We start from the raw sequence: 20443 nt of genomic DNA, 5'->3' as shown, positions 1-20443 counted from the left end.
TCGCCGTACCTCTAACCTGATTGGGATAAGCGGGTATTTGCCTAAAGCTGCATTTGCTTCCAGGCCGCTGATTCGCAGTGGATGGGAAAATGATCCCACTAGTGGTAAGCCTAGCCTAGCGTAGCGGTATTTGACCGAGACCAAGGAGACCCAGTTTCCGGTACATAGTGATACTTACCGGTATCGTCCTGTGGTCGAGATAGTTACAAGTACCCGCAAGAGCTGTGAGGTCCCGCTTACATGAACATACCTCACAAGTAACTAACTAACAACTGTACCGTGACTCCGTACTCCGTACCCAACTTTCTTCCTCTGGGCTCTGAGAGGCACACCGAGGTACATTTCAATCTTCATCCCATCTCCCATTCCTCCCACCCATGTCGCGGAAGACCTTGGCTTGCAGAAACCTGCATTGCTCGGCTACTTGATATACTCTTCAGTAGTGCCCTGGATGGTAAATGGTGTTAGGGGTCCCTTCCAATATGATTTATGCTGCCTGGAGCATCCCTGATGTTCGAATGACCACACTCAAGAACAACAGCACCACCACCATCATCACAACCATCAAGACAACCACAATCATCAACCCCAATTGAGTTGATATGGACCTCCTGACTCAATCCACTCAGCGCAGATGAGGTGGGATTGACTTGACCCACATCTGGGAAAATCCGGAGGATTTGTCACGGTGGGTTAATTACGCGATTATCTTACGGTAAGATAATGCCTCCCACCCTGGATTTTCGCCCACCACCGCGATAACATGACCCTCCTTCCATTCGATCACGTTTTCCCTCTCATAATGGAAATTGTTCAGCCGGAGTCCACTTTCGTTGTGCTTGGGTTGGAAACAGAAACATCTGTCTTGCTTCAACAACTGACCATGCTCTCAAGCCAGTGAAACCACTAGGTCTCGGAAATGATACTCCTCATCCTCCCCCGGGACCTTCTAAGACAAGCACGGCAATACGGTAGGGGAGCAAACCGGGCTAAAATCCTCGCAATCTCAAATCATGACTGATAGGCACCACCTTCCCCCCCCCCCGCAGTTGAGCCTCTCTCTCCGACCCCGGACGGCCTTGGCCTCGCTCGCTCGCGGATCGGCAAATCTTGGTCCGGTTAGCATCTGGGGACCAGGCCCTCCTCCATCAACGAGGCAGCTGGCGAATTCTGGATGTCGCCATTTTTGCCGACCTCGGTTAGCAGTTATCAGCTCGCCAAAAAGTGACTCTCTCCTGGTATTCCTGCTGCATCCGAGGTCTCTTCTGCTGACTTACGGAGCAACGCCAATTTGCCGGGGGAGAGGCCTCCGTGGGCAAGCGAAGTCGCAGGTTTGTCTGACGGGTTGACTCTGTCAGGCCCGCGAACGTTCACCTGATGGCACGATGCTCTTCCTCTAGGCGGGGGAAAACCAAGTCAAGCTTTGCGTCTGAGATGCTGGTCGGCTTAGCCAAAGTCCACTGGATGCGCTACCTACAAGATTGACAAGTGGAAAATTATTGTCCGTCTAGCCGCAGCTGCATGGCTGCGATTTCTCCGCAATCAGGATCTCTATGCGGGGTCGAGTGCGGTGGTTATTATCCAAAGCGCGAGTCCCCTCGCATCTGCAGTGTGTATAAGAAATCGTAGAGACGGCGTTGGGCAGGCCCTGTTTACTTGTGCTGCAGACAGCCTTTTACCTTGTGAAAGGACTTCCACTCGAGCCATAGCCATGCTTGCTCTCTGGCAGTGCCTGGCCCTCGCGGCCATCCCTACAGTATCAGCAATCCCATCCGGTTCGTCTCAGAAGAAGGCGTTCGACTGGGACTCGACGAAATACCTGTTGGTGTTTCCCTGGGCAAAATGTATCCACTACCTCTGGCTGATACTTGAACCTCAGAATAGCGTTCGGTGATTCCTATACGTACGTGCAGGGAACTCACGGACACCAAAACTATAGCTTCATCGGGGATCTGCAGAACTTCGCATATGATGCTCAGACCCTATTAACGGATAAGATCGTTCAGAACCAGGTTTGAAACCATGTTTATCTGGCGCTTATCCCGCGGCTATGGCTCAGAAGTTCTATCTCAGTCACTGACCGAATGTCCCGGACGAAATGTAGACAGCAACGGCAGAAGGAGGCCCCAACTGGGTTGAATACCTCACCGGGTGCGGGGTAGAAGATGGAATCATCTCACCCTTGGACTGCGAGAGACAACTCTGGGACTTCGCGTTCGCGGGATCTGATATCTCCGTTGCATAGTACGTAACTTACCTCCTTGTAGACGAAACATAAGACTTGCGGGGAGCTAACACCCCCATCACCCCAACAGCACCCCCCTCCACCACAACTACACCGTCTCCCTCGTCAACCAAGTCACCCAATTCACGATTTACGGCCAGCCGGTCCTCTCGCGGCACATCTCCGCGCCGCAGACCCTTGTCGCCATCTGGATCGGGATCAACGACATCGGCGACAGCGCCAAATACGCCGTCGATTTCCCGGCCTTCTACGACACCCTCATCACCACCCTCTTCGCCTCCGTCCAGGAGATCTACGCCCAGGGCTATCGCTCCTACCTGTTCGTCAACCTGCCGCCCCTCGACCGCACCCCGGGCAACCAGGCCCTAAGCCAGCCCTACCCGAACGCCACGCAGGTCGCCTGGTACAACGACGCGCTGGCCCGGCACGCCGCCGCCTTCCACCGCAACCACACGGACACGGCCGTGCACCTGTTCGACGCGCACCGGACGCTCAGCGAGATCATGGACCACCCCGCCGCGTACGGCATCGTCAACACCACCAACTTCTGTCCCGGGTACGACCAGCCCGATATCGCGTGGAACTACCGGGCGTATGGGTGTCCGACCCCGCTGGAGGAGTACTTCTGGTTCAACTCGGGGCATCTGACGAGCCATGTGCATCGGATTCTTGCGGGTGTGTTGGAGGGGAAGCTGAGGGAGTGGTCGAAGTGAGGGTGGTCTGTCGTTAATTGGAGGTGGGGGGGAAACTCATTGATGATCTAGTGGAAAAACGTCAGCTTCAAACTATGGTTTGTATGCTTTTAGTTCAGACTGACGCAGGTAAGACTCCGTAGCATGATTCATCATAACAATCCCGGACCTGTATGCATTTAAGTTGGGTGTATACCGCTGGTATCTGCTTAGTAGTCCTCGTGTATGTCTGTCGTATGGGGAAGACAAATATGCCATCGCGTGAATATACTCTCCTCCCAGATTTTCACCGCGTGTGGAGCATACATGCCTACGCGCTAAATCTCGTGGGATTTTTTCACGCTCTCCATTACTCTGTGATGTTTGATATCCCCCCGTGCGGATCTACAGAAGTATATAATTATGCGAAGACCCTGCAGACCAGACAGAGAACAACAACCCACAAAGACGCAAAGCCCACCACCCTCTCAACCACCTCGATACCACAAATAAAATCAAATTTTTTAAAAAAAACCACAGCACCAACCGAACGAAAAGACAGGCCCACCCCCAGAACACCAAAATCCACCCCAAACCCCCAATACACGACACCACATCACAAGCCCTCAGGCCCGAACCAACCTCACAATCAGATAGCCAGTAACTCCGCATCCCGCAGATAACCACCAACCTTGAATCCCTCTGACCTCACGATGACCACCACCACCACCATTGCTGCTATACTTCTTGCATAATACAATTGACTATAGTGTCAAGTTTCAAAACGTTTTTCAACAACATCCGATATGGTGTAGTGGCTAACATCGCCGTCTCTCACACGGCAGCCGGGGGTTCGATTCCCCCTATCGGAGTGTGAACAAATGGGTCTTCTGGACCTTCAATTCCTTTTTGTTTGTGCTCAGTCTATAGCATGAATGACTCTTGTATTTATTTGGGGGCATTTTTTTTATCCATTGCGGAAAGAGGGTAAGTACTGTCTGCCGTAGCATGCAAATTCGTGGATTGATGAGTAGATAGTCAGCCAGCCACTAAAAAATAGGAGTGGGTGAGATAGTCACTTCCCTTTAAAGTATGTCTCATGAACCAGTCTAATAACTGGAGCAGGCGAGGCAAAAGAATACGTCGCGACTGCGCCGTCACCCAGATCAAATTACAATTGGATGACTGACTAGACCGTAACAGTCGGTTACCGATTACTCGATACAATAGCTTCCAGTCCCGGTACCCGGGGCCAAGTATCACGGATGCACATGCTTGGTGGTTTGTTTGCAGCCGCTGCACCTCCCGCCGCTACGACAAACCAGACCATCTATAACGTCACGTATTCCCCTGCAGGCACTAATGCCGGTAGCCCAGTCGTACGGCCGACTGCGCATAAGCTGCATGACTGCCGCTGGATCCTATTACCGTCTCAATGAAGCCTATCATACATGGATCTATCCTGACACAAATAGTGCCGTTTCGGGATTAATTTCAGATAGGTACATTTTCTCCAATTATCAGTATGCAAAGGAAAAAAGCTACACACTATCTAAGAACCAGCTGTTGCTGCATGTCAAGCCGGAGATACAGAACTTTTGTGATAGAACACACAGAAAACAGAAATTAACGCATACCCACAAACCGGGGTGTGACCGATGACCCCTGATCCCAAGGAACCAAGGTGTCTCCTATATGGTTAAAAACACGCAACGTAAAGAGTCTATCGTGATATCGACGAACGCCGCCCGTACCGAATTACGAAAGGGAAAAAGCCGGATAATCATGCGCAGGCAAGGACGAAAGGGAAAGCAGGTCTACCAGTGTGAAAAAATACAAGCTCAGTGACTGAACTGGGCGTCAGGAACAGTTTACCAACGACGGGTGCCGCCGAGGGGAGCGGCGTTGGACGCGGTGTAGTTACCACCACGGCCGCGGCCACGGCCACCCCAGCGACCGTGGCCACCGTGGTGACCGCCGCCGCCGCTGTAGCGAACCATCTCAGCAAGACGGGGATCGATCTGCTGCTTAGCCTCAGTGAGAATGGTGACCAAGTCACGAGCCTGCTTAGAGTCTGCAAGAGATGGGTTAGCGCAAGTACATCAAGGAGACCGTTCGAGGCTAACTTACTTTCAGTGGTAAAGAAGGTGACAGCGGTTCCCTTGTTTCCGGCACGACCAGTACGACCAATGCGGTGAACGTAGTCCTCGGAGTTGTTGGGGTAGTCATAGTTCAGCACATGGGTGATGTCGCGAACATCTTTAAGAAAAACACGTAACGTTAGCAAACAGAGCATTAGTCAAGCGAGCAACGTGGCCGAGGAGGTGCCCATTCTCAGTCGTGTGAGACTTGATGCATCACTCTCTCTTCTTTCGGGACTTTCATCGAAGATCCGTAGAGGACGAGTCCAAGGGGTGGCAAAATCGCGGTCCTAGAGCAACCTTGGAATGCAGCGTTCAATAGGTCGGTAGAGAAAGAACCCCAACTCTCTACCAACCGAGATCACAAGTTATAGACGGGTGAATCAGAACAGAGATACTAGTAACATCTGCTACACTGCACTGTGAGTCCAAGGTTCTCCTGGCTTGAGAACCATTTCAGGAGACCCGACATAGCCTGGACGAGTCATTTAAACACCAACTTAGGGTGGAAGAGAGTCGAGCACCGTGCCATTGTCACACAACCTCAATCGGGTGGTGCCTTGCAGGCGACAAAGGAAGGGGAGGGGAGGGGGAGGGGGGGAGTTTGCAATATCATCATACCAATACCACGGGAAGCCACGTCGGTAGCCACCATGATTGGGCTCTTGCCAGTCTTGAATTCGTTCAAAACCCAATCTCTTTCTTGCTGTTGCTTGTCACCGTGAATGGCTGAGACACAAATGTTAGCAGATATTTCGGTAGGAAGAGGAGTCAAAAAGACTTACAGAGGGCGGGCCATCCGTCCTGGCGGAGGAAGCGGGTGATCTCGTCAGCGATACGCTTGGTACCAGTGAAGATCAAGCACTTGTTGCCACGGTTCTCCATGATCTTCTCGAGGTGCTTGATCATGCGGTCACGCTTCTCGAACTCTGAAACAACCTCGACGATCTGAGTGATACGGTGGTTGGCAGAGAGGTCCATGGAACCGATGTTGACCTGGATGTAGTCGTTGAGGAAGTCAGATGCAAGCTGACGGACCTCCTTGGGCCAAGTGGCGGACCACATGCAAGTCTGACGGTCAGGGCGAATCTGAGAGATGATCTTGCGGATCTGAGGCTCGAAACCCATGTCCAGCATGCGATCCGCCTCGTCCAGAACGAGATAAGTGACACGACGAAGGTTGGTGCGGCCAGCCTCGAGCATGTCAATCAGACGACCAGGAGTGGCAATGCAGACCTCAACACCACGGCTAAGGTCGCGGATCTGAGGACCCTTCGGCACACCACCGTAGACACAGGTGTTGCGAATACGGGAGGACTTGCCGAATTTGGAGATTTCGGCCTGGATCTGAACCGCCAACTCACGGGTGGGGGCAAGGATGAGGACAATGGGTCCATCACCAGGGGCGAGCAGAGGCTGGGCGTTGATGTGGACGATAGCGGGCAGACAGTAGGTCAGGGTCTTTCCGGAACCAGTCTCAGCGATACCGACAACATCACGACCAGAGAGGGCCATAGGCCAACCCTGAGACTGGATGGCGGTAGGGCGATCGAAGCCCTGGGCCTTGACCTCGCTCAGGACGTACTGAGGGAAGCCAGCCTCGTCGAAGGTCTCAACGGGGCGAGGGACGTTCTTGCCCTGGACAGCCATCTCCTTGCTCTTGCGGAACTCGTCGACTTCGCGCTGCGAGCGAGCAGCAACATCGGGGTGCTCCTTGTAGAAGGACTTCTCGAACTTGGGAAGGGAGTCCATGTCTGGTAAATTCATATTAGTGACTGCAAAGGGACTGAAGTGGAACCGGCGAACTTACCCCATTCTTGCTTCTTCAAGCCAGCGCCGAGGTTGGACATTCTGTCACCACCACCAGCGCCTCCACGGCCACCACCGTAACCACCACCGCCATAGCCACCGCCGCCATAGCCACCACCACCACCACCTCCGTAGCCACCACCACCACCACTGTAGCCGCCGCCGTTACCGTAGCCACCACCGCCGCCGCGGGAGCTGCTGAGATGTTAGTTATTGCTGACCTAGAAGGAGGGGAACACAAGGAATCCTAATAATGACATACCGGTAAGAATCACGCTGGTAGCCGCCGCCACCGCCGCCGCTGCCGCCGCCGTTGTAGGAAGACATGCTTGAGGTTTTTGTTGTGTGAAGTGGAAGTTTTGAAATTGGAAGGCAAAGTAAGCCAAATAAGAAGACGGTGAGAAAGAGAGAAACGACTGAAGATAAGATCAGACGATGCGACACACCCTCTAGGAGACGAGAGGATATGACAAAAGAAGGTGATAAGGAGTAAGAGACAGATAGGAGGGAAAGAGAGATGAGAAAAAAATGTGTTATAGGATGAGGGAAGGAAGAATGAGGATGAGAGGAGGGAAGGAGGAGGAAGAAAAAGAAGAAAAGGAAGGCGACTTGGGGGGGGAAGGCGGGATCTTTCAATGGAAGAAAAAAAAGAGAAAGACTGGAGGCAAAACACCGCCTGATCGGGCATAGCGTAGAGGCAACTAACACCGCCTTTTTTTTACTGGCACTCTGACTAATTGGTCCATTGAGGCTGGGTACTTTTAGTGACTTTTAAGTCCATTCATTTTCAATGGATGAAACAGTCTCTTTGTTTGTATCTCCTTGTACACTTTTTCCTGTACACAATGCACATGCTCATAAATAGAGTCTCATCATTCATTAGTCGAGTCGATCGTCATGCTTAGTAGTCCAGTTATTATCTATGTACTCTAGTCATACACAATCTTGAATGATCTCTCCATTTCCAAAGCAACATTCACCATAGTCCGTCCGTCATATCCAAAACTGAAAGAGTGAATAGTCCCACCGCTAACAAGATTCGCCACCACCCAGACCCATGTCCCAGAATCTGATCTCCAACTCCGTCGCCCGCACGAAAATCTTAATCAATTCCTCCATCCGACTGGGCGAAACCTCTCGCATATGCTTTTCAAGCAATTCTAGAATTCGTCATGTCAGCGGGTCCCCATCGCCCCCATCTTTCATCTTTCGCCTCCTGCAGGGAAGGGGAGATCTCAAGGCCTTGCTTACCGGACCCCAGACGCACTGCCTCGGTGTAGTCATCGGCGACATAGTTCTCAACCCACTTCCAGTACCGGTTACCCTCCCGCACCGAATCTTTGTCCGTGTAGAGCCGTTGTGCGATAGCTCCGTAGCCGATCAAGCAAGGCGCAAGGGCCATCTGTAGGGCGAGCCAATCTCCCGACTGGCCAACGTCGAGAATATACCGACTATACGCAGTGCACGCTGCTCGTACGTAACAACAGTGTCCCTGTCAGCTTTTCTGCGCCAAGTCACGTATGATAATGGTCGTCGGCGACGGAATGAGAATGGGTCACGCACCAATGGTTTCCGGAGTCTTCTCCATTTCCTCTTTGGTCAGTCCGAAAGAGGCACAATAATCTAGGTGTAACGCTGTCTCGCGTTGAATATGTAGGACAATTTGCGCAGACTGTTCGCGTGAAATGGTCAGTATCTTGGCTTGTCGACCACCGGGTGACACCTCCACCCTTTACCCGAGTAGGATCGGAGCGCGCTTGTGTTTAGGAACATACCGCGGCGATCGATTCCATGCTCCCCGCCTTGTATGCAGCCAAAGCATTGCTCCGTGCGAATTGAATCTGATTCAGTTCGTCAGCACTGGATCTCGTCAAGCGAGAAAATCTCGACATGTCATACCAAGTATAGATAATCCTGGACGAGATATGACTTGAATCTCTCCAAAGGAAGTGTGCCATCGCCCAACTGCCGGACGAACTCATGCTCTGTAAACTTCTTCCAAGCTTCCTGAACGTCAGGGCGATCCAGCGCATACTCTACAAATCGACCACTAGATAGCTCGTCAGCAACACATGCTCCACTCCATCCCTCAGAAGTGGAAAAGGGCAAGTGACTCACGGTGCAAACGGCAGGCTATACAACGAGTGGAAGTGGTTGATCGGCCCACTTCCCTTGCCCATATCAAAGCTGGTCTTGATACCAGCCTCAACAAACCGAACAGCGCTCTGGACGGCCCGCTTCATGCCCTTGCCGAGGGCGAGATTGGCCGCGATGGCCGATGCCAGCGAACAGCCCGTGCCATGCGTGTTCTTTGAGATGAGGAAGTCCGTCTCGAATAAGGTGACTTCCTCTCCGTCATACAGTACATCAATGACTAAGCACGCATCCTCCTGATTTTGCGCAGTCTTATGATCTTTCGTGAGGGGCAGATGACCGCCCTTGAGTAAGACTCCCTTTGAGCCCAAGGAACAGATCTGCTTGGCCAGCTGTACCATTCCAGGGAGGTCAGTAGGCTCGGAAACATCAGTTCCGGAGTCCTTGAGAAGTAGCAGAGCTTCTGGGATGTTCGGGGTGAGGATGGTGGTCAGGGGAAGCAATTTCGACCGCAAGACTTGTACAGCGGCCCCGGGGAGCAGTTGCGATCCACTTGTTGACACCATGACCTGTAGTCCCAGTATCAGACAGGTAAACATATACTGCATACTGGGGGAATGGAGATAGCTACCGGATCCAGCACCACCGCAGGAATCTGATGCGTGACCAAAGCCTCGGCAATCACATTGATCGTCTCCGCGGAGGAGAGCATTCCTTTCGCCAGTCAGCGCACGCACACGCATGATACCACCAGCGAGGCTTTCAGTGAGCTCAAGCCAGAAAAGCCAATGGCGAGGAGATGAGGAACAACGAACCCAATTTGACTACATCCGCACCGACGTCTTCAAGGCCAGCATTGATCTGTTTCTTGACAAATTCAGGCGGAATGATGAAGATATCTTGCACTCCCAGAGTGTTTTGCGCTGTGAGACCGGTGGTTGCGGTCAGTGCATAGACGCCGTGAGCAGCCAGAACTCTCTGGTCCGCTTCTAGACCCCTGATGTCAAAGGAATTGATTGCATTAGTTGACCAGGCCTTTGGAGAGAACCGTGCACAATTTGACGTACGCGCCACCCGAGCTGTCCGACCCCGCAATGACCAGAACTTTCTTAACCGACATGATAACAGTCGAGTAGCCCAGACTGGGATCGAGTTGCCCTGAATGATTGAGAAAAATTGATGGGGTTGCAGATGTTTACACACCGAGCGAGTCAACCCGGCAATGGATGGCGGGAGTCACTGATCGGGGACCGGAGGAGAGGAGTGCGGGGCCCGGCCTTTGATAAGATAAAAAAAATAAAAAAAGACAACAGCTCCGGTCTCTCGACTATGCTTTTACTGACTACTTGGTACATGATACCGTACGAATAGAAATTCCATAGATGCAAAATCGAATCCATGCCCATTCACCTCATCATGCCGTTGTTCCAAATCTGGTAATGCCCGCTATCCACATACTAAAACAGAAAAGTTGCTGATATGTACAAATGTAAATAGATCTATTAGACACCAATCATGGCAACATGAAGCGGAACAGACTATCCATCTCGACCCATTGTCGTCCGCACTTCTTTAGATATGCGTCCACGACCCCTTTCACAGTTCCAAACCGGGTACGGTTGAACTCAACTAACGCTGCCACACTGTCCTTCTTCTCCGCATTCCCATCCTTCTCAGCCGCAGTCCGAGCCTTGTCGACATCCCAAAGTCCGGCAAAGTAGAGCAGCTGGTTGTACATCTGTTTTTCCGTGTACTCGTAGGACATGCGACCAAGACAACCTTCAGCGTGACCTTTGGGACCCAGGCAGCGGTGCCCGTATACACTGATCTGACGCGTCCGGTTACCGCAGGCCGTATCGTCGCAGACAAGCCAGCCCTCATAGTATTTGGAAGTCTGGGCCCGGATCTGGGTTTCCAGCTGCGCAACGATGGTCAAGACCGAGAAAGGTTTCTGACAGGCTTGGTTGGGGCAGATAACGCCATTGGCTGTGCACATATGAACGGACCCGAGCAAACCTTCAAACACCGATTTCTCCTTGCAGGACCGACAAGTGAGGGTGAGTCGGGCTGCGCTTTCGAAACGGACCGAATCGGGAATTTGCGATTCCAGCGGGAAGATGTCAGCGTTCTGCTGGTTGCTTCCAGTAGAAGTGTTGATCTGATACTTGCGGACATCGAGGCCCAAACACTCCGCCAACCGAACAGCATCAGTACCGGGGATGGGAGCACATAGACGCTCAATAGGCGGGAAGATCTGCTTGAGCAAATAAAACTCGATGTCGGGCTTGAGTTCCGAGTCGGGCTTCATCACGTCCTGCAGTGTATACGAACGTTTGGCCGGCGGGAGGGATGCAGTTTCCGAATCCCCACTGGTCACGATGTAGGAGATAACGTCATTGGGACGAACCGTCTTTCCTCGAGCGAGCTCGCGCAGGGCGACCTGTACTGGAGGCATTGTCTCCTTGTTGGGGTATTCCTCAGGTCGCTTGGAGAGTTTCTAGGAGAAACGTTAGCATTCTTTGGTCTTTACTGTCCTCAAACCGACAATCCATACCGTATAAATCACGTATTTCTGCACAGGGACAGTGAACTCTCGCATCTTGCCTGCAAGATCGCGCAGGTAGTCGTGGATCCGGTTAAGAACAAGTTCTTGGTCCTCGCCAGAGAGAACCTCATTCAACAGTTTCTGAGAAACCTCCTTCGAGAGTGAGCAGTACTCACGTCTCTTCATGTCGAGACCCTTGACTTCCAGCTTGTCAACGTACTTGCCGTCTACTTCTGTGATGTTGACGGCAGCGTACTTCTTCTTGGCATGCAAGAGGAGACGACGGAAGATGTTGTCGATATCGATCTCCAATAGTCGATATCGCTCATTCACCGACTTCTTGAATTCCTCACCGACCTTAATCGCATCGCTGATAGTGTCCATATTCGTGTTGATCATGACGGAGTCAGTATCACCATAGATGACACGGAGTTGTTTCGACTCCGCCAGCTCCTTGGTGCTTCTGAGAATCTCACGCCCCTTGAAGGTAGTAAGCATGGCCAAGGGACGAGCATAAAAGCGACTCTGCGTGTAACCCAAGCATCCGTACATAGAGTTGGCCGTCAGCTTGAAGGCTAATTGCTTAGTGTCCCAGAGAGCGAGCTGCTCAGGCGTCGCGCGTTTGTCTTTCATCAACTTCTTCACCTCACGTCGACGACCGACCAAAGTTGCGATTAGGCGGGGAAGGATACCCTGCTCTTGCTCTGACGACGGGACCTCGGGTACTTTCTCCTCCTTGTCATTCTCGGCCTAGATAGAGTTGTGAGCAGGAGTTCAGCGGTTGGTCGAGTTCATAAACTCACAGTTGCCGTCCGTTCCACGGTTGTGAAGCAGATATTATACTCCTGAATGATACTCGGGTACAGACTGTTAAAGTCCATGACTAGGACAAAGCGGTCGTAAAGGCCCTTCTCGGGTTCGAAAACCAGACCACCCTTATATTTGTCCTTCTTTTTCTTGTCCGCCGAGTCGTCCTCGTCACCTTCCTGGAGTTTCTCTTCCGCTTTCAACAGCTTGGAAGAGTATTTATCAGGACAGATGTATTTGTTCCGGTGGAATTCGTGGAGGAGAATGTACTCGTTCCGCTCGGCGCGCGTACCGCTGAGCGTCCTTGCCCAGGAGTTACCAGCAATATTGGTGAGCACTTTGGTTAGAGGTAACATCTGCAGCTTCAAGACAAGAGCGGCGATGAAGTAGGTGTCTGCATCACAATGGTTCACAAAATTCATGAGACCATCTTTCGTGGTAGCCCAAGATTTCAAGGCTGCTTCGGTGTCTAGTTCTTGTCTCGTATTGCCCTGTCCCAAGTAGAGTTCGCACATTTCTGTCAGGCTCCAAGATTGACATTTCATCATCAGAGACTTTCAAATGTCAGCACATATCCTTTTGTGACCGCTGTCACTGAAACTTACCTTGCCCATGTCATTAGCCACATCACACATCAATCGTCCTGCGATCAGATGCCTTTCAGCGAAGAAACCTCCACCCCTGTTGAAGTTCTTAGGCCAGTCTCCACGTTTCAGTCGCCCGAGACGATGCCATCCTGGCGTCTTCTTTTCCTTGAGTCGGTTGAGAAGAACGCTGAGGTCGACTTCCTGGAGCTGGTGCCCCATGAGGACATCAGGATCCATCTTCTCGAACAGTGCCAGGAATTTACTGAGCAGAAATTGCTCGCTCCTTTCCAGCATGAATGTACCTCGTTGCTTCCGGGTTTCAGCTTCGAAGTGCATGGGGTAAGAGGTGCCCACCGGCCGCATAACCGTGAAGGTCTTGCAAGGAAGCTTCTCCGGGGGAGTAGTGTCCGTGAGAGAGACATTCTCGTAGACTCTGGCACTGGCCACCAGAATCTCTTGCTTGTTCTCCTTGACGTTGAGTTGCGTGCGGAACGAAAGACTCATTAATGTGACAGGCGGTGCGTCCAGATTCTCGGAATCGGGCACCGGAGAGATGAGCGCAGGCTTCGATACCTGGCATTCAAACTTACACCAGGAGGCATTGTTGACAGCCGAGAAGTCTGCTTCTTCAATTTTGAGCCAACATGGACCCATAATGTTTTTCCAGAGCACAAATTGTTCGAACAAGGCCGTGTTAGTACCGAAGACGTGGGAGAATGTCTCCCCCTTGACGTCCATGGGCAATGCAGGCTTATCATAAGGGTAGAGAAGCTTCAGATAATCCGTTTCTTTCGGAATGCCGGGCACCTCAAACGCATACTTGCGCGTGCACGGCTTGATCTTGTGCATTCCCACTCGCAACCTCGACATCATATCGTCTACTTCGCGATAGACATCTTCCATATCCACCTCTTCATCGGTCTCGCGCCCATGCTTGTGACGGTTCTCGCGGGGAAGAAAGTATAATTTTCGGAGGATATTGTCGACTTTGACGAAGGCACTGGCATAGGAGCCTGTCTGTTTATTCTTCACTTTTCCGAACAAGCACAGACTCCCGTTGACCTCAGTGAAATCCAGCCAGAACATACGTAAGCTCCCATCCTCCTCAACAACATCTTGTGGACGTAGTTTTCCGAAGGTTCGCATCTCAGAGTGGGCAGGGCTGCTGAGAACGTTCAGCTTGCTTCGGACGTCGTTCCAAGATGCATCAACGTCTGGTAGAGCCTTGGCAGGAGAAGAGCTGGCAATCGAAGGATAAGACTCCTTCTTCAGCTTGGGCACTGGTCGGCTTCCAGCCATGTTGATACTTGCTGCCTTGGCTTCGTTCTGTCCAGTAGCTTGCGTGACCTCCATCAGGTCGGTGTCATCCTCGTCCGATTCTTCTACCTTGACCGCCACAGCCGTTGTCTTTCTTTCGATGGCCTTGCTGATAGGCGATGAAGGCATTGGGTCACTCATGGGAAAGTCCTCATCATCCATGTTGGGAAGCGGACCATCATCATAGTCGTCGTCCATGTTAGTATCCGACTGATCCTTTACCGGAGAAATCGGATCACTATTCTCATCCTTCTTGATATGCGCATCCTTTCGCGTTCTGTCCGAGAGCGGCGGGGACAGGATCCGGACTTTGCGTCGAGTCTCGGACTTGACGATATTTCGGGTTGGTAGGCGTTGCGGAACGACGTTGGTATCGACCTCTCCAAGGAGGTCAGCCATGAAGGCATCATCTTCTGCGGTAGCCACTGGCTAAAGTGGAAAAAATGGCAAGTTAGAACAAAGCCCAGTTTCTAGACCCTCTTCCTCCTCCAACTTCCAAGCTACCACGTAACCTCAACCAGAGGGACAAAAAAAAGGGAGAAAACTCACCTTGGGCTTCGGGGCGGACGGCGCAGCCCCGCTGTTGAAGTATTTCGAGATCCCGTTGTTGATTTTTTCCTTCCTCTGCTTCTCTTCTTCACGTTTCCGCTTGGCAGCCTTGCTCCGGGCAGGCAGTTCATCGTCCTCGCTTTCACTGTCGTAGTCGGCGCCGCGCTCGTTCCACACTTCGCGACCGTCGTCCGCGTATCCTTCGCCGTTGTCGTCGACCACGAAGTCGTCCTGATCGAGCCGATTGCGGATGATTTTCTTATACCCTTCGTCATCGACCTCTTCGTAGACATCGCCCTGTTCCTCCACCTCATACGTGGAAAGGCGTTTCTTGCCCGCGGCGCGGAGAGCGCGCAGCTCTGCTAATTTGGCACGGGCAGACATGGCGACCCGACTGTCCTTGGTTCTTCTTATGAGGAGCTAGAGTCCATGAAAAGCCGTTCACTTGGTCAAGTCGATTTTGAACAAGCCTTAGAATAACAATGGGGTCAGAAAGTGGGTTTCTGAGGAAGGGGGGGGCTGAGAGTTGCCAGCTGCTGTTGCTCCGACAGGAAATGCGGGAATCGCGCGGAGGCGGAGGGAGAGGCAGATTCAACGCGTGTCGGAAACGCGGTTGCGACGCGCAACCCACCAATCCCGTTAAAGTGGTTTTACACTGCCTATTATAGTAGGTGAACACCAACGCATCTGTATCTACGGAAAGGCATCTACATTATTCCAGATGCTCAAATCAAGAACTGACACAATTGATGAAAAAATTTTGTTGTCACCGTCAAGGATTCAATTGATTTGCTGCAGGACTAGCATTGACAACGTCATACATATAGCCCATCCTCTGAACTCATGTCACTATCTTCCACTGCTATCTGTTAGCGTTATCCGACACAAATGGAGCCCTGATATTTACCTGGTACAATCCCGTAGTCAAAGGACCCGTCCAGATTCGCCTTCAGAGTTTCACTGATCAGGAGTTGCGCCTCCTCGGTCAGAGTGCTATCTACTGCATTCAAAATCGACAGGTTGAAACCTTTATTACCGGGCCCTAGCTGCGAGATAAAGTCAAGGATTCCATCAGCAGTGAACTTGCTGAAGGCGGGGATTACAAGGCTCTCCAGCTTCGAGAGATGTGTGAATGCCTGAAAAACGGTATCGTCGAAAAAGTCGCCGCTGATCCAAAGCTTTTCCAGGCGGGGAAGCAATGCGGTCAAGGTCATGACATGATCTTGCGAAAAGCCGTCGGAAATGTCTTTGAGGTCCAGCTCACGTAAATCACTCAGCTGGCTCAGTGCCTGTACTAGGACCTCGTTGTCATGATTGGAAAAGGAGGCTTCACCGCTAAGGCAGAGAGTTCGCAGAGTCTGCTGGCAGGCAAGGGCTTCATGAAAGGCCTGGCCACCTGACATGTTATACCGAGACAACGAAAGACTAGTCAGGTTGAACCCTTCGCTGGTCAATGTCTGTGATAACAGGAAGGGGTCATCGACAAATCGTCTCACTTCCAGGTGCCGCACTGATTTGCAGCTGCCGATCCACTCGGCAACTTGCGAGACAATCGTATAGAATCTTTCATCCCGCGGGGATGGAACCGAGTCGGTTAAAGTTAAGACCCTCAACGAGGGAAGGGCTGCTAAAGAGGGCAGTTGTGCAATGCCATCGATTGTGAGGCTCGTCAACTTCAATTCTGATAGTGATTGCCGGTGTGAGCCCAGACCCACAATGGAGCGAGGTCCAAGGTGGCTCATGCTAATCAGTTCAAAAGTTTCCAATGTGTTTGGCCTCAATTGGTCGAGAAACTGTTCGGATTCAGCTTCTGCGGTTGCGGGCGGACGGTCTCTCCTGCGCGCTCGTCAATAATGTATCCAGAACGAATTTCAGTGGCATATTCGGGTCTATACCAAGAATATATGGTGAGCTGCTTGAAGTTTGGGCAGTTATGACGGAGCTGGGCACCAGCATGTTCGCTTAGAGCTTCACCAGACCATACCGTTAGTGATTGCAGCAAGGGCAGTCCCCCTACCCATTCGGATAGTGTTTCAGGGGGGACTAGAAAGGTGATTAGCAAGACCCATAACATACACTGGCCAAGCTCAGACGTTGGGCTTACCATTGAGCGACATCCCTCGTATAGAAGTCGTTCTCTTCACAATCGCTGTTTGGCGTTAGCTCTTCATCTCATATCTTATCATCATATAGAGTCAAGAAGAGACAGACAGACCGGAACCAATCTTAAGCTTGACCGAGTCGGCACTGGGATTGGGGCCCTTGAACGACGACCGTAGCCGTTTGTTGCCTTTCGACTGGTAGTCGGAAGAAACAATCTCTAATAGTTCCGGGGTGAAAAAGTCACTACAATCGGCCCGTCAGTATTTCGATCACTTATAGCTGATATTGGAGCATGTATTACTCCCGTATCTGCCCGCTGAAATTCGGATCTTTCAGCAGATCTCCCAGATCATCCAGATCTAGATAACGAAGATAGCTGTAGTAAGGCAGGTAGGTCTGATCCAGAGCCGATAAAACAATGGATCGCCATAAGGTTGCCCACTTCCGTACGGTGGGGTCGACCTCGCGCCTCAAGGATGCATTAAACGTAAAGCGTCTGCGCGGGTTGAGAAATTGTTCATCCTCCGTCCCTCCACCCCGTACGGGTGACGCATGGCACACCCTGCAGGGAGTATCAGCAAAAACGCACCTCATGGGGAGGAAGAATGGAAAAGCAAAGGACGGGAAACATACTTATACAGCACAGCTAGCGAGTGGGCGGTCAAGTATTTCGAGGATATGGCGCATTGAAATAAGCTGTTGTGGTCTCGCTCATCTCCTAAGATATCCAAGATCATACAAAGTACGTCATCGGCTAAGGCGAAGCCCATCTTCGCAGCGCAAAGCTCCCAATTCCTTTAGAGATTCCCACTAAACTAACCAATATAGCTCAATAGGCGTATGATGTTTTGATCAGAGGTGCTTGACCTTGAGTCCTCGCGCGGGGGGTTCTTTGAAGGTTGTCTTGTGAAGGAGAGATACAGTAGGACCGCCGGTCCTTACAGTAGATACGCGCTTATGTAATCTCGTGTCGTGTTTGCGGTCGACGTGCGGCGGGTTTGCATCAGCCATGGAGAACTTATCCAGGACCAAACAAAGACAATCTGTGATGAACTGCGTGATAAGAAATCAGAGGGTGTAGAGAAGGACACAAAAAGTACTGCTCGTGATCCGTATCCTCCCCGCTCATTCTCGATAAGAAGCATACATGGCCTCCCTATCGTTCTCCCTCTCCCCGGAGGCGATCTATCAACTTCACGATGCATTGATGTGCCTAGGTAGATTTGGCGACAATGTATCATTCGAAGCCGAATTCGATCTGGTACGTGATGCTCTATTTGTGTCGCTTGAAAGTCCTGAAGTGACTCACACAGATGAAATCAAGCTTCGTTTGAGCGTCTTGAACTCCACCAAGACAGCCTACGCCGCCTTCGCCTTTGATGCAGACAAGTTCTTCGAATCCTACTCATTCGGGGTAGATAGACGCAACATGTCTGCAGGCGTTCAATCACATAAGTTCTGTTGCCAGGTGTTGATCAAAGTGGGTGGTCTTCGAATCGGGTTAACCACCACCAAGGGGGTCTCTCCAGCTAACACTGGAATAGGCTCTCGTGTCCGTCTTCAAAGGAAGAGCAAGTGGCCGCAACAAGGACACCTCGGTCGAACGATGCGAGTTCGAGCTGCAAGACAATCCCGATGAGACGGAGTGCCGCCTCGTCATCAGACTGATATGCGGACTTGGTGATTTACCCTACCCTCTATCGCAAGCATATCTTGTTCCTTCCGCCAGGATGCTGACGACTCAGGCGTCATCAAACTCTACAAGCTCACGTACGAGCCTGTCTATGTTCAGCATGCAACATTCGACAGGTCCAGAGCGACGAATGAATGGAGCATCGAGCCCAAGTTTCTGAAAGAAGTCACCGACCACTTCGGACCGTCGGCAGAGCAACTGGACATTTACTCCGAGCACGGCAAGACCGTTTTCACCAGCTTCACTACCAAAATCGCTGACGGAAAAGGTTTGAATCTCCCAACTAAAAGTCTGCTCGCCCATATCTATGCTAACGAATATCTTCTATGCAGAGATCCTGCGACAACCGGTGCATACCTCCGTGGCCATCGACAAACGGGACTTTGAGTATTACCTGGCCGAGGACAATCGACACATTGCGATCAATCTGAAGGACTTCAAGGCTGTCCTTGCGCATGCTGATATTGTCCACGCCAGACTCACCGCCCGGTTTACCACTCCCTGCCGCCCGCTGCAATTTGCATACGAACTCGAGGGTATCAAATCCGAGTTTACCTTAATGACGAGAGGTGAAGCCGTCGAAGACGATGGGCCAAGCTCGTCTCGAGCCGCCGCGCCACAGTTGTCTGCTCGACAGACCCCAGCTCCTGTGCAAGTGAGTCAGCAGAGGCCCACTGCTACCGACGCAAGTCGAATGCCGCCGCCGTCCTCGCGGAGTCGATCTCTCCGCCCTCTCACCGGAACGTCCGCTCGAGCTTCACAGACCCCCGCAGAATCCCAGAGACCTCAACCGCCGGTCGAATTCGATAGTCTCTTCGTACCTGCGGATGATGACCGACAATGGGACGTGTCGAATGACGAGGAGGCTCCAGCCGAGGACGAGCTTGGCTGGGATGCCACGGGTGACAAAGTACGACTCCCAGCATTACCGTCTTCCATTGGCAGCTGGTTACTGACTTGATAACAAAGGACACTTTCATCGCCAGCTTGAGGACACGCGTGCCCAACGAGGAGTCGGAGGCTGCCGAAATAGGCCAAGAGGAGGAGACGGGCATCCCGCCCACCCAGCGCATATCACAGGTAACTTTAAAAGCCCTGTCCACTTGAAAAATTGACGAGGAAACTAACACCGTCAGCTCCATGGCCTTGGTCTATTCGATTAAGCAATCAAGCATCGCCGCGCCAAATGTTAGCCACCCGAAGGTTGCCACAACCGCGTCGGAGTCAACATTAGGCAGTGATGATCCAGCTTGTCGCGCAACCGGCGCCAACGCCCACAATATCGGACTGGCCATCTGGCAGGGGAATCCGTTTCCATCCCCCTTTGACATTGCCCTGCGCATCGGTATCGGGACCACAGTTCCCATGCTCGCCCCAACCACAGGCCACAACCGTGCGCTCATCCAACCTAGCAAGAAGATGCTCGCTCCCCACCGCTAGATCCCTCACCACCTGGCCGTGCCCCAAGTCCCCGGTACTGGTCGATGATGGAATCTGTCCGCGATCATTCCTGCCCCAGGCCACCACCTCCCCGTTGTTCAAATGTACATAGACGCCATGCCAACTGACCTCGATGGCCCGATAGCCTCCCGCGCGTAGTGCCTTCTCCTTCACCTGGGACGCAGACACCCCCGAGCGAATCCCCCACTTATCATCCACCGCGCCCAGCACGGCGAACTCCCCCTTAGCAGGATCGCCCATGATCACCGTAAACTCCCGCCCACACGCCGCCCCGGTCGCCGGGAACCCCACCCCCTCCCACCCCTCAATCCTCCGGGGACTCCAGACCACCTTGTCAGGGATATTCGCCTCCCCCAACTGGCCCTTTCTCGCCGCGCCCCAACCCCACACGCTCCCATCGGAAAGCACCACTACCGTGTGG

The 20443-nt window shown here is 52.2% G+C and overlaps 6 protein-coding genes and 1 non-coding gene across 7 annotated transcripts; 3 read left to right on the top strand and 4 right to left on the bottom strand.

The window, feature by feature from the left end:
* Positions 1 to 1711: 1711 nt before the first annotated feature.
* ASPACDRAFT_1885235 (SGNH/GDSL hydrolase family protein) lies at positions 1712 to 3201 on the top strand (the record flags this gene model as incomplete). Its single annotated transcript, XM_020198391.1, has 4 exons — positions 1712 to 1844; positions 1885 to 2012; positions 2105 to 2244; positions 2316 to 3201. The coding sequence occupies 4 exons, from the start codon at positions 1712 to 1714 to the stop codon at positions 2956 to 2958; spliced, it is 1044 nt and encodes a 347-aa protein (XP_020060075.1). The 3' UTR covers positions 2959 to 3201.
* A 515-nt stretch (positions 3202 to 3716) lies between these two features.
* ASPACDRAFT_t58 lies at positions 3717 to 3788 on the top strand. Its single transcript has one exon. It is a non-coding gene; the product is annotated as a tRNA-Glu (tRNA).
* A 568-nt stretch (positions 3789 to 4356) lies between these two features.
* On the bottom strand, positions 4357 to 6910 carry ASPACDRAFT_111717 (DEAD-box ATP-dependent RNA helicase DBP2; the record flags this gene model as incomplete). The annotated part of the gene is made up of 5 exons (XM_020195582.1): positions 4357 to 4990; positions 5047 to 5175; positions 5679 to 5786; positions 5843 to 6811; positions 6868 to 6910. The coding sequence occupies 5 exons, from the start codon at positions 6905 to 6907 to the stop codon at positions 4788 to 4790; spliced, it is 1449 nt and encodes a 482-aa protein (XP_020060074.1). The 3' UTR covers positions 4357 to 4787.
* Positions 6911 to 7712: 802 nt separating this feature from the next.
* On the bottom strand, positions 7713 to 10231 carry ASPACDRAFT_111708 (putative thiamine biosynthesis protein (Thi-4)). Its single transcript, XM_020195581.1, has 9 exons — positions 10028 to 10231; positions 9776 to 9957; positions 9592 to 9674; positions 8985 to 9529; positions 8766 to 8916; positions 8642 to 8707; positions 8430 to 8538; positions 8118 to 8333; positions 7713 to 8026 (listed from the first exon to the last, which is right to left on the bottom strand). Exons 1-9 carry the CDS (start codon positions 10078 to 10080, stop codon positions 7896 to 7898), a joined length of 1536 nt encoding a protein of 511 aa, XP_020060073.1. The 5' UTR covers positions 10081 to 10231; the 3' UTR covers positions 7713 to 7895.
* Positions 10232 to 10345: 114 nt separating this feature from the next.
* Positions 10346 to 15271, bottom strand: ASPACDRAFT_75256 (DNA-directed DNA polymerase alpha catalytic subunit POL1). Its single transcript, XM_020204405.1, has 5 exons — positions 14766 to 15271; positions 12918 to 14645; positions 12309 to 12866; positions 11515 to 12255; positions 10346 to 11457 (listed from the first exon to the last, which is right to left on the bottom strand). Exons 1-5 carry the CDS (start codon positions 15147 to 15149, stop codon positions 10474 to 10476), a joined length of 4395 nt encoding a protein of 1464 aa, XP_020060072.1. The 5' UTR covers positions 15150 to 15271; the 3' UTR covers positions 10346 to 10473.
* A 218-nt stretch (positions 15272 to 15489) lies between these two features.
* ASPACDRAFT_111704 (uncharacterized protein) lies at positions 15490 to 17762 on the bottom strand. The gene is made up of 7 exons (XM_020195580.1): positions 17502 to 17762; positions 17170 to 17430; positions 16981 to 17111; positions 16870 to 16914; positions 16661 to 16808; positions 15673 to 16601; positions 15490 to 15624 (listed from the first exon to the last, which is right to left on the bottom strand). Exons 1-7 carry the CDS (start codon positions 17636 to 17638, stop codon positions 15581 to 15583), a joined length of 1695 nt encoding a protein of 564 aa, XP_020060071.1. The 5' UTR covers positions 17639 to 17762; the 3' UTR covers positions 15490 to 15580.
* A 253-nt stretch (positions 17763 to 18015) lies between these two features.
* Positions 18016 to 20001, top strand: ASPACDRAFT_21739 (putative DNA repair protein rad9; the record flags this gene model as incomplete). Its single annotated transcript, XM_020199052.1, has 7 exons — positions 18016 to 18129; positions 18193 to 18348; positions 18413 to 18548; positions 18614 to 18829; positions 18894 to 19471; positions 19531 to 19658; positions 19698 to 20001. The coding sequence occupies 7 exons, from the start codon at positions 18016 to 18018 to the stop codon at positions 19999 to 20001; spliced, it is 1632 nt and encodes a 543-aa protein (XP_020060070.1).
* Between the last annotated feature and the right edge of the window lie 442 nt (positions 20002 to 20443).

The sequence above is a fragment of the Aspergillus aculeatus genome (assembly GCF_001890905.1).
Source record: "Aspergillus aculeatus ATCC 16872 unplaced genomic scaffold ASPACscaffold_2, whole genome shotgun sequence".
Lineage (NCBI taxonomy): Eukaryota > Fungi > Ascomycota > Eurotiomycetes > Eurotiales > Aspergillaceae > Aspergillus > Aspergillus aculeatus.
Note: the sequence above shows the minus strand (reverse complement) of the source record. Positions and strands in the feature narration are given on the sequence as shown.

Bases quoted from the DNA above. Each gene is read 5' to 3' on its own strand.
- ASPACDRAFT_111704 (XM_020195580.1), bottom strand. From the start codon at position 17,638: ATGGGCTTCGCCTTAGCCGATGACGTACTTTGTATGATCTTGGATATC. The intron at 17,112-17,169 runs GTAATACATGCT...GGCCGATTGTAG, and splicing joins TTCAGCGGGCAGATACGGGA to TGACTTTTTCACCCCGGAAC. The intron at 16,809-16,869 runs GTAAGCCCAACG...TCACCTTTCTAG, and splicing joins ACGAGGGATGTCGCTCAATG to TCCCCCCTGAAACACTATCC.
- ASPACDRAFT_111708 (XM_020195581.1), bottom strand. From the start codon at position 10,080: ATGTCGGTTAAGAAAGTTCTGGTCATTGCGGGGTCGGACAGCTCGGGT. The intron at 9,958-10,027 runs GTACGTCAAATT...CTTTGACATCAG, and splicing joins TCGGACAGCTCGGGTGGCGC to GGGTCTAGAAGCGGACCAGA. The intron at 8,539-8,641 runs GTATGTTCCTAA...TCACGCGAACAG, and splicing joins GCATGGAATCGATCGCCGCG to TCTGCGCAAATTGTCCTACA.
- ASPACDRAFT_75256 (XM_020204405.1), bottom strand. From the start codon at position 15,149: ATGTCTGCCCGTGCCAAATTAGCAGAGCTGCGCGCTCTCCGCGCCGCG. The intron at 12,867-12,917 runs GTAAGTTTCAGT...GACATTTGAAAG, and splicing joins TGGCTAATGACATGGGCAAG to TCTCTGATGATGAAATGTCA. The intron at 11,458-11,514 runs GTATGGATTGTC...CGTTTCTCCTAG, and splicing joins AGAAATACGTGATTTATACG to AAACTCTCCAAGCGACCTGA.